General features: G+C 44.0%; 1 protein-coding gene across 13 annotated transcripts in view; it reads left to right on the top strand.

Moving 5' to 3' along the window:
- The first annotated feature begins 212 nt into the window (after positions 1–212).
- Positions 213–12,260, top strand: part of DCLK1 (doublecortin like kinase 1) — a 324,739-nt gene continuing 312,691 nt past the window's right edge. For 2 of the 13 annotated variants that reach the window (XM_070578005.1, XM_070578010.1), the window contains exons 1-2: positions 316–803; positions 5,392–5,786. In XM_070578005.1, the coding sequence (XP_070434106.1) occupies positions 5,411–5,786 (376 nt within the window). In that variant the 5' untranslated portion in view covers positions 316–803; positions 5,392–5,410. Of the gene's footprint in view, positions 804–902; positions 1,172–5,391; positions 5,787–12,260 lie in introns of those variants that run through there. The other 11 variants (XM_070578004.1, XM_070578000.1, XM_070578003.1 and 8 more) reach the window with 11 other exon arrangements.

Genomic DNA, 12,260 nt, shown 5'->3' with positions numbered 1-12,260 from the left:
GAATGGGTAGGTTGGGAGGTCCGGGATTGGTCCTCCCAGAAGGCGCTGCATTGATGTATCCTGGGCAAGAAATGATGAGAGGGCTATCACATGGGCTTCCATATCCCAGGAAGGGTGTCAAACCATGAGGTCACACGAAAGCGTGTGTGTATGGTGGGAGGAGGAACTATTTCCCTTGCCTCCCCTGGGGGCGGGGGTCTCACCGCTGGGCCACACCTCACCTCTCTGCCTTGCACGTTTCCTGGCTCAGACGTAGCCCGGTCCACGTTCTCTTCCTCTGACCTCAGGTCCACCATCCCATCCGCCCCTATCTCCAGACAACCAGTGCTGGGGACCGGGGAGGTTTGGGGCTTTGCTCAAGCCAGATGCACTGAGGTCGCTGCGGCCCGGAGAGGGCGCGAGGAGGAGGCGGACCCTGGGCTCAGCCGTGGTGGGTGCGCCCTGCCAAGAAGGGCGGGGGCGCCGGGGCGCGCACGCGGAGGCGGAGAAGGAGGGAGCGGGGAGGGTGTGGGAGCGAGTGAGGCACAAGAAAAGGGAGCGCGCCCGCCGCCGCCGCCGCCCTCCTCTTGGGAGAGAGGCTGGAGTGAGGCTGTGCGAAGCGCCGCATTTCAATGAGGTCGGGCCAAGGCACATCCCTGCACTAGCGGCTGCAGCCGAGACGCCCGCGCGCCCTCAGCTGCTGCAGCCCAGCCCCGGCCCCGCAGCCCCGCAGCCCCGGCCGCGCCCAGCCCGGCGAGGACAGCACCAGGAGGCGGCCCCGCGCGCGGCCACAAAGACCCCCGGCGGCGTCTCTCCGCGGACCGGTGCGTGGTTTGCCTTCGCTGCGGAAGGGAGTTTCGGGGCGCGCCGGCCGGGGGCCCGCCGGCGGCTCGCCGCGCCCGCTTCTCCCGCAGCCGCGGGGCGCCGGGGAGCGCGGGGAGCGGAGGGCAGGGCGGACCCCCGCCTCGGCCGCCGCCGCCCCGCCCGCCGTTCCTCGAAAGGCGCTGCCCTGCCCTGGCCAGCCTGGCCGCGGCTGGGGCGGCGTGTGAGGGCGGCCCCGGGGCTGCTGGCACCTGCCTCTTTTGTCTGGTGCCACCCAGCTTAAAACGCGGCGTCGGGCGAGTGGGGCCCCCCATGCTTTTCTCCGCGTTGTTCGTGGAGATGGAGAGTCAGGGCGGAGGAGCTGGGAAAGGTGTGTGTCATTGTCAGAACTGGCCGCGGAGCGAGCGCCAAGTCTGCGCCTGGAAGGAGTGGCCGGGCCAGGCCTCTTATTGTGTGTATGCTTTTCCGTGTGCCCGGGAGGGTGATTGAGGATGGGGCGTTCTGTGCGTGGTGGGTGGCTGCAGTGTGGGTGTTGCAAGTACATTTCCAGGGTCTCAAGTTCCTTCGGGGACAGCGAGGCTGCCTCTTGTACAAATTACTACCTGCAGGGCTAAAAGCATGCGGAGAGGGAATGGCATTTTCCTGCTGGTGGGAGTGCACGCACGGCCCTGCATTGCCCCACAAAAGAGGCTGCTTTTGAAAATCAGGTTTGGCAAGGAGATCCTTGTAGGAGAGGGAGCAGATGAAAGGTTTCATTCAAAACGGCTCCCACTCTCCGCACCTGTGAATGTGTGTTCAGATTATGGTGCACACGCGTTCAGGGGCCACACTGCAGGGTGTTCCGTGAATAGGTTTTGTGAATGTTCCTAAATCTATTGCCTTTCGACGGGAAAGGAAAGTAGGACGGCGCTCTAAGCTTGAAATGTCACATGAATGCCGGTCAGAAGAGATTTTAAGACAGGTTATATGTAGGTTACATGTATAGAAGATACGCACACGTCCTGTGATATCTATGATCCAGGGTGGTGCATGCACTCTGAAGGTGTGTGTGCCTCTTATTCCACACCTCTCCATGCATCTGCATCCTAATCCCACTGGCAAAATATGCCTTGGGATTCCCAGGTTCAGCATGTATTTAGAGGCGGTAGTGTTTGGGGGGTGTGTGTGTGTTTGTGGAAATCTCTGAAACAGAAGTCATTTGCTCATCTAGAGGAGGATGAACACAGAGGTTCCTCAAAATGGTGAGAAATCCCACAGAGAACAATCGAGGATGCTGATTTCTTAGCATGGCAGAGTTTATAGGAAAATCTCTCATAAGAGCCAGGCCCTCTTCTTCCGCTCCCAAGTGTCCCTGATCTGTGGCTAAAGCACTGTAGTTACCTTCTTGGCACCATGACGCGTGTGTACCCAGGCCCTTAGCCACTTATGATCTGTGAAGTGTGGCTCTGTGCTGTAGTGGGCTTCCTGTGGAGAAAGTGGGACCCTGTGGAAACCCAGTGAATGTTCTTCAGGAGCTCTTGGTTCAGATATGTGACTAAGCCAACTGAAGAACTGAGCCAGCCAAGGCAAGGGAAAGGATCCCTATTTTGATGCCACACATAAATACTGGAACACTAGGGTGTGTAGTGTGGCTTTTGACATTTATTTAGTGGTAGCCTTGAAAATGATTTCACTTTGAGTATGGTTTTTCTTTGTCGCCAACATCACTGCCTACTTTTGGGCAGGCTCAGTGAAGGGAAGTAAAAGATGTGGTCCTTGCCCTGGTTGAAGGTATGATCCAGTGTGAGGAAATAGGCAAATAAAGAACAAACAAAATCAACTTTTCTCTTTTAAATTGATCTTTTTTCATTTGTTGTGGAATTCTTGGTTCAAAAAGCCTGTTTCCTCTAGGGAGGTTCAACACTTGCTAAATTATTTGCTCTTTGCAAATTATGAAGTGACCTGAGCCCCTTTGAACTAGATTTGAACTCTCTGGTGACACAATTGTGCCATCCTTTGCTATAGTCCAGCTTGTTTTCCTTTGGTTTGTATATAGATTGGGGAGGAAACCCCTGGGCCTGGAAGAATGATCACTGCCTTTAAAAATAAAACCAAACCTTCAAAAGTCAATCTGGCTTTTGTAATTTACTGGTTTGAAGGGCTTAGTGAGTTGGCACGAGTACTGGCAGTATCATTCCGCCCCGGACACACACCCCTGTTTCGGAAGACAAAAGAACGCCTTTTAGAAAAGCAAATAAATAAAATAGGAGCAGTTATGATATCATGGGCAAAATATTGGTTCTGTTGTTCAGTTAATAGCTGCCTGAAAAGACTGCGTATCAAGATAATTGTTTTGAAATTATCTAACTTCAAAATCAATGAAACCAGTTCCTACCTACCTATGTATGGTATAACTTTTTCTGGAAAATGCAAATTTAGACTATTATGAATTATTAAGAGGCATGAGGTAGTTTTCATATTTGGAGGAAAAAATACACTGGACTAATAATCACTCCTATTTAAATCACATTCTGCTGCCCCCCTCCCCCACTCTTCAGGGGGGTTGGCGAGAGAATCTTGATGACCACTGCTGCCTCTGTCTACAGATAAGGTCTTCAGCAGTTAAGTGGCCTGCCCAAGGTCACAGAGCTAGTTAGGAGTGAGGGCTTTAAAAACCCCTACTTTACATGTGACGAGGGGCCAATCTCCTGGCGTCTGGGTCACTAGGACACAGCACATGGGGCAGAAAGGAGGGAATCAGTTAGAGTAAATCTGCGTTCTAATCCCAACTTCCTCAATTATGACTTTGAGACCTTGGGTATATCCTGTACTCACACTCAGTCACAATAATCTTACCTACCTCATTGGATTGCCATGAGGTTTAGAAGAGAATTTTTAGCATATTACACGATTGATTGCTGAATAATAGTGTCAGGCACATCATAGCCGTTCAATAAATGTTAGCTCTTTCCACTTCATTCATTTCGGGAGTACACAATCTCTAGCAGTGGCTTTTGAGCGTGAATTTTTAGCCACTCTGAATGGATCGGAGGTCAGTTTCCTGAGGGTCAGGGAAAGGTCAGGGGGCTTGGCAGTACTTTAGGTTACTTTGAACTGACCTTCAGAAAGGTGACGTAATCTAAGTGGTGGGATTTGGGAAGCCCTTATGAAGTTCTTGCCCCAAATTTTCCATTTCCCTTATATTTTATTTCAACATGCCTGACATTTTATCATTGAAACTTCTTTCCTTTGAGTTCTGAGTTTTTTCCGCTTTCTGGATTGTCCTCTTAAAACGCAGATCCCCCTGCAAGGGGTAGCACCACAAGCCCTTACCAGCTAACCCCCTAGCAAGGATCAATTGATCCCACGGCAGATTGCTGGTAACAAGGCTCCATGGAAAGTAAAATGGGGCCATGGGGGTGCAGGCATACCTTTCTGAACGTCATAAGATGGAAATGAGGACTCACCAGGAGCCTCCTTCACCAGAAGGGGAAGATTCTATTCCTACTAGTTCTTTCTGGAACAGAGTCAGGAACAGAAAGGCAGATTTTATTAATAAAAAATATTAATACCACATGCTAGACACTATCTTACGTGCTTCATGTGTGCTTCATGTATTAATGTTAACATTAGCTGCGAGGTAGGTACTGTTAGCATTCCCATGTGTGATTGAGTAAATCGAGGTTTAAAGATGTTCATCCAGACTTGACCCTGTACCAGCTGTGTAACCTTGAGAAATCTACTTGATCAACCTTTTTAAGCCTCGGTTTCCTTAACCATGGAGATAGAGCCTTAGCGGAGGGAACAGCAGAACTCTCCAAAGAAGAAGTAATTCTTACCCCTTGTTCTTCCTCTTCTCCTCTTCCTCCTCCTTTTTCTTAACCCAACTTAGCTGAAGTAGTAAATGTCAGTAAATGAATTACGGTGAATTCACTTTAAAAATTTTTGTTGAATATATGAATGTGTCAGAAAATCTTCCTTAAATTGGTGGAACCTATGAACTGATTCAGTTTGCTCTCTAGCTGGCCATGGGGAGCACAAACAGTTCGTAAAACGTTTACAGTGTGACTTAAATGCTGCCCGTCCTCTTTTGCGTCCTGGCCCACCACCTCTTTAGTCTATAGTTATAGGAAAGCTTATTTGCCACCTGCCCCCAGGATTAGCACACTGCCCTGCAGGAAACCTGGGGCTTTGAAGTCAGGCAAACCTGGGTCAGAGTTTTTGGTTCAAACATTTCTTAACCATGTTACTGGGAGAAATTCAGGAGAAATTTTTCCGTGCCTCAGTTTCTTCATCTGTAAATAGGGATGATAATACTTTGAAAGATTTGTTGTGGCTATTGGAAATAAGAGCTGTTGGAAGTCTGAAACTTATAGGTGATCAATATGTAGGAGATGTTACTGACAAAACTGGGGTTGATTAATAAGCTGTTTCCACTGGGGGCTGCCACGTCTGTTGCTGTGTCATCTTCCTTCTCTCCCAACTTGAAAACTCAAATATATCATCAATTATAGCAATATTTCCACCAGCTGCTCTCAAGCTGAGCCTTTCAAATCATGATCTTAAAATAACATCAGTATGTATCTCTGTTTTTGTTTCTGTGCCTCATAGGTTCAACGTTAACTCCGTGATGTCCTTCGGCAGAGACATGGAGCTGGAGCACTTTGATGAGCGCGATAAGGCGCAGAGATACAGCAGAGGGTCGCGGGTGAACGGGCTGCCCAGCCCAACGCACAGCGCCCACTGCAGCTTTTACCGAACGCGCACCCTGCAGACCCTCAGCTCTGAGAAGAAGGCCAAGAAAGTTCGTTTCTATCGAAACGGAGATCGATACTTCAAAGGGATTGTGTATGCCATCTCCCCAGACCGGTTCCGATCTTTTGAGGCCCTGCTGGCTGATTTGACCCGAACTCTGTCGGATAACGTGAATTTGCCCCAGGGAGTGAGAACAATCTACACCATTGATGGGCTCAAGAAGATATCCAGCCTGGACCAACTGGTGGAAGGTGAGCATTATGAAATAACTAGCAGGTGACTCTAGAGGATACTTCTCACATTTCCACGTTGTTCTGGCCATCTCCCACTTGCGCCATCAGAGGTATCCTTCAGCCTTAGGGCTGTGGTCCCTATTGTTTCACACATTTAAGACTTCACTTTGCTGTATTGTAGTGTAAAAAGAAAAAAACTAATGGTGTTAAGTCAGGTAGCTTAGAATACTGGGTTGAGGGAAGAAGGGTCTTAATTCTACAGCATTCTCTCTTTTTTTGTCACATCCATGCTACATTAGTTTTAAAAGTCCATTTTCAGATCTTAAATCACATACTTCGTATTCTTTTCTAGGTGCAAATCGAACTTTTGCTTTCACAATTTCTGCAAGTACTTGAACTGAAAATTACTAATGGATCATGAAATTTTAGAGTTGAAAGGAATTTTAGATAGGTGTCAGACCCATTAATTGAGACTGAGACCCAGAAAATTCATGTGACGTGTCTGTGGTTACATGGTAATTAGTGGTGATGCTGGACCAAAAATTAGGATTTCTGGCAATTCTTTCTAATATGATGCTTCCTTTTAAGGTTAAAGGGTTGTTGTCTTTGTATGGTATTTGGGGATATAAAGGAATCAATCTGTTTGGTTTATTTTTTTTAAGTCCAATTTAGGTTAATAGTAATGATCTGTTTTAGGCATTTCGTGTGGCTGTGGGACTGTTTGGGTCCACAGATGAGGCCTGGTGTCCTGCGCAAGCAGAGTTGATTCCCTGCTCTGAGCTACTCTTGCCTTGGTACCAACTCCATTTGACAGGACATAAAGCGTTTAATCGCCTTAGAAACCATAAGCAAAGTAGAATGACTTGGAGAGAAATAACTGGGGTTAAATTGATTGCTAAGGTATAAACGGGGATGGCTGATCCTCTTTGGAGGGTAGGTTTTTCTAAGACTGAGGTCTCAAGGTCCTGATGGGGTAATACATGGCAGAGAGGAACATGGAAAGGAAGTCTGGAGGGTTGGAAGTACATGTTTTCACCCGGAGTTCATCTTTCCTCCAGACACGATTGCCCGGACCCTGTTATCTTACTGGATCCTGGAGGAATGCCCTGCATGTAACGTCCTTCCTCTGTTGTGCGGGAGCAGGAAGCTTCCCTTCCAGCACTCCGTGGAGCTTTGGGTTGCTCTGCCCTGACCGCACACAGGGAAGCTCGCTTGTCCTCCTTTGGAACCAGAGTTTGTATGTGGTTCAGGGCTGAGGCCTTCTTGTGTCTTTCTCCCATTTTCCTTCCCTTTATCCCCTGGCAGGATGCCAGGCCAGTCACAGTATGACTGGACTTGAGAGGATGCGGAGGAGCCTGGGTTTGGTGTGTTTATTTTGTGGGAATTCACATCTCTTTTCGATGACTTGTCATCCTGCCAAGATGCCTGTAGGCTTGGCCTTTTTCCTTCTATTCAGATGTTGGAACTTCCAGTAAATTAAAGGGGAAGAATAAACATGAAATCTTTCTGCAGCAGCTTTGATTTTTGCGCCCTGTCCTTTTCATGACCTTGGAAAATATAAGGATAAATAAAACGTTTAGGGGGATATTGCAGGGGATCTGGATAGAGATTAAATGCAAAGTCAGGTGCATGACCCGTCACCAAACCATCCTTTTGAGGGCTGATGGTGTTGTAGGGAAATGTGCCAAGATCTCAAAGCACATTCTCGGACAGCCGGAGTTTGATTCCTCAGCTGTGCAGCATCCATGGGAGGAGGGAGACTTCAGTCAGTTTCCCACTCAGACTTGATCTTTACTGAGAAGTGGCCAGAGATATTTCCATAATTCCCATCCACCAAAGAGAGGGTACAAGAGGTAGGAAATGACGCTATTTTACATCCAGGGACCAGCAAAATCATGACATGCCTGCCGCCATCTTCTTTGTCAGTTTTTTAACACAAAAGAATGCCTGCTCTGAGAGACTGCTGTCCTGACCGAGGATATTCATGATAGCTCACAGTTATTGAGCATGTGCCTTGCAAGTACGAACACATTTAATTCTCACAATGATCCTAGGAGGTAAGTACTGTTATCATCTTACACTAAGATGAGAAAAGTGAGGTACAGTGTGGTTAAGTGATCTGCTCATAGTCACACAGCAAGGCATGGTAGAGTCAGGATTTGAACCCAGGAAGGCAGGTGCCAGAGCTGGAGCTCATAACCGCCACTAATAAGATACTGACTGGGGTATTCTTAGTGGCTTTTAAATGAAATTTTATTGTATTAGCTTCTTGGAAACAAATGTTTTTAACCTTGACTTAATTCCAGGAGTGACAGATACTGCTCCCAGAAACACTAATGTTCTCATTTGCCTCCAAATACTTTTCCCCAATCAATATGAAGTAGCTGCGTATTGACTATTCCGATGTTAAAAAATTACTTTTTTGGAAATAAATACTTTTTTCTGATTGAGTGAATGAGTAACTTCAGTACAGTATTTAAGTTCACATATTACAGCATTTTAAAAAAATTTTCATTTTAAACAGATTTTTTTCTCATTTATAACACTGACAATTAGCGTGCAGCTGCGCTTACTGGTGAAAGAGCTGAAATTCATTTGGATTCGCCTCTTTGTCAATTACATTTTTGCTTAGTCTGTTGAAATGCAAACCATTGCTTCATATTCATCATTAAGTTCATATCTCTCACTTTACATACTAATTTTATGTAAACGTCAGTGCGTGTTGTTAGCTTCTCATTTCCTCTTCCAAAATGATGATGTTTGAGTTTTAAATTAAATCCTTTTAGTGAGTACATTGTCAAGTGCATTTGACTTGTAATTTTTCTTTTGTTTGTTGTTTCTCACTTATCTCAGACTAAAAATTCTGAATTACAATCACAAGGACATGTGAGTTTCTTTATTTTTAATGGTCTCACCATCACCTGCATGGCTTTATTATTGTTATATGCAGATTCTTATGCCTAAATTTGGTTTAAGCACGTTGATAGAGCTGGCTCTTAGCCTGAAGTATAAATGCATGAGTGAGTGTATGTTTGTGTGTGCATAAATATGATTGTGTCTGACATCGCACGTATGTATATATACACAGACATGCACACACACACTTAAGAGGAGACCATGAATGACACTCTTAATTGTTTGCTTTCAAAGTGGCCTTCATATGTTTTAAAAAAATCTTGATGCTTAATAAGGAAAGTTGAATTGTAGCCTATTTCTGCAAGTAATTCACCTTGAGACTTGGCCTCATTTTCCCTTTATTGCCTCTTTTTCCCCAATTTTGCACTATTTATATTCCACAGTAGGTGTGTAAATTCTGTCAAGATAAATGAAGGAATAACATTTAAAACCTTTGAACTCTTAGGAGAAAGATGTACTATAAATCCCAAGCATTGATTGGTGGGTTGGTTTTTTTTCTTCATAAGATGCTTAAGCATCAGTGACGTATGTGTTGAGGAACAGGCATCTCCCCCTGCCCCCCTGCCACATTTAAGTAGACTTTTATTTTTAGTGCAGTTTTAGGTGCATGGCAAAATTGAGCAGAAAGTACAGAGATTTCCCATATCCCCCTGCCCCCACTCATGAGCAACCTCCCCCATTATCACCAGGGGGGTATATTTGTTGACAATTGATGAGTCTGCGCTGACATGTCATTATCACCCCAAGTCCACAGTTTACATTAGGGTCCATTCTTGGTGTTATACATTCTGTGGGTTTTGACAAAGGTGTAATGACATCCAGCATCGTAGTATCACACTGTGTAGTTTCACCGTCCTAAAAATCCTCTGTGCTCCTCCTATTCATCCCCCCTCCTCCCGAACTCCTGGCAGCCACTGATCTTTTACTATCTCAGGCATTCTTTTAACATCTTGTGTGAATGTAGATATGAGAGGGCCAGAGCATTTCCTTTAAGCATTAGGATAAAAACTATGCAGATGTGTTATCTTCAGGATATAAATAAGGTAATTTGTACATCAGATTTGCCTGTATTAGAAACAAGTCCCACATCTTCCTCGGCTCCCGTGCACAGCCTGACAGCCCCGCCAGTGGACACTGTCTGACTCTGGAGCTGCAATGTGAGGGCTTTTCCCAGGTCCCCAACAGAATAAACCCATGTGTCACCCCATGGTTAGGGAATCTCTCTCCAACCATGATTTCCAGGCATCCAGCTCTCTTGACAATTTTTCTTTCCCCTGACTACGTGTCATCTACTTTCTTTCTCTAATGCACTGGCTTCCTCTATGCCTCTCCTTGCTATATTAAACATTTTTAAATTAATTTTTGAAAATTTATAAAACATACTCTCTCTAAAATTCCCCAGTGGCAATGAATTTACTAGTTTTTTGAGTAACCTCTCAGACATAGCAGCGTATGGTGAACATATACATGTCATTTGCCCAGAAGGTAACTTTGCTCACAGCTCTGCACCTTGCTTTGTGCACTTAACAATGTATCATATCATACATCTAGAACTAATGTGTTCTTTTTACTGACTTCATAGCATTCCTTTATACAAATGTTCCATAATTTATTTAACCTGTGTTTTATTGGTGGGCATTTAGGTTGTGTCCAATCCTTTGTTATTAGAAACAGTTTTGCAGTAAATATCCGTGGATATAAGTTTTCCACTCTTGTAGGAGAATATCTGTAGGATAAATTCCTGGAAGTAATATTGTTGGATAGAGAGGTACAAGCAGTAAACTTTTAAGAGCTGTTGCAAAATTCTCTTCATAGAGGTGGTACCAGTTTACACACCCCCCAGCAATGTATGAGTGGCCGTTTTTCTATACCCCCAGCAAGACAATGTGTTACCAAATATTTTGCCATTTGCCAATCTATTAAGAAAAGAAAAACGTGTATCTTGTTATAGTTTTAATTTTGATCTTTTCATATGATTAAAAGGCATTTGTATTTATTTTTTGATGTATTGTCTCTTCATAGCTTTTGACCATTTTTCTACCTGATTGAGGTCTTTTTTAATTGGCTTGTAGGATTTTTTTCTTTTAAAGATGTTAGCCCTTTGTGATATTAATTGAAAGTATTTTTTTCCAGATTTTCCTTTATCTACTGACTTGTTTATTATGATTTTTGCTATGCAGATTCAAAAAAAAAATTATATAATCAAAAGTATCACTCTTTTCATTTATGGCTTGATCTTCATGCCTCTTGGGCCCTCTGTACTCTGAGATTATGAAGCCATTTCCCTCATCTTCTAGTATTTATATGTTTTTGTTAAAAAGAATATTCTAATGGGAGTTGTATTAGGACAGTACGTGAAGTAGGGATTCAATTTTATTTTTTCCAGGCTACCTGGCTCATGTTTTAAAGTTTTTATTTTGAAATTAATTTGCACTTATCAGAAGTGTCACAAAGATAGGGAGTTCCCATATGCCCTTCACCCATTTTCCCCTAGTGGAACATCTTACACAATCATGATACAATTATCAGAAGTAAAAATTAACTTTAGAACAATGCTGGTAACAAAACTACAGGCTTTATTCAGCCTTCATCAATTTTTCCACTAATGGCCTTTTTATGGTTCCAGAATCACATATTGCATTTCGTTGTCATATCTCCTTCATGTCCTCCAAGTTGTGACAGTTCTTCAGTCTTTCCTTATCTTTAATGACATGACAGTTTTGAAGATTACTGGTCAGTTATTTTGTAGAATGTCTCTCAATTTGGGTTTACCTGATGGGTTTAGCTTCAGTTTGGGTTGAAGTTATGCATTTGTGGTGAGAATTCCATAGAAGTGATGTTATGACCTTCTCAGTGTGTCATTTCAGGGGGTACGTGATATTGCTGTGTCTAACCGCTGGTGAAGTTAACCATGATCAGTTGGTTAAGGTGGTGTCTGCCAGCTATCTTCACTCTACAGTTACTATTCCCCCTTTTGTAATTAATACATATTTTGGGGAGAAACTTTGAGGCTATGTAAATATCTTGTTTCTCCTTAAACTTTTGCCCGTGAATGTTGGCATTTATTGGTGGGTTTTATCTGTAGCAATGATTACTTACTGTCTTGTTCTAATGGTGATTTTCTGTCCCTTTTTACTTGTCTCACCTTTAAACAAGGTGTCCTCCACTTTTCTGTCTTTGGATCATCTCCTGTGGTGTCCCATTATTTTAACTACTCTTTTAAGACCAATTACTCCTAACCAGACCTTTCTTTGGCACTGCAACCACCTGGATATAGACAACTGATACTCTCATCATTAGTCCTTTCAGACTCAACGTGTATTAATGTGACCTCATTCTTTTCCATTATCCAGAATTCTGGATCTTGTTAAATGGTCTCACCATCTAACTTAACATCCCCCTTGACTCCTTCTCTTCGTCTCTCAAATACAAGCTATCACCAAATTCTGTTGATTCTGCTTAAGGCAGTTCTTCGATTTTTTTCTCTTCTCTCCACCACCATTATTATAGTTTTCAAGTCCTTATTACTGTTTTAACAATGTTATTTTTTTTTGACTGAAGGAGTGATACATTTTT

Source organism: Equus przewalskii, chromosome 16, assembly GCF_037783145.1.
Source record: "Equus przewalskii isolate Varuska chromosome 16, EquPr2, whole genome shotgun sequence".
NCBI classification, from domain to species: domain Eukaryota; kingdom Metazoa; phylum Chordata; class Mammalia; order Perissodactyla; family Equidae; genus Equus; species Equus przewalskii.
The sequence above is the reverse complement of the archived record's forward strand: the minus strand, read 5'-3'. Positions and strand labels throughout refer to the sequence as shown.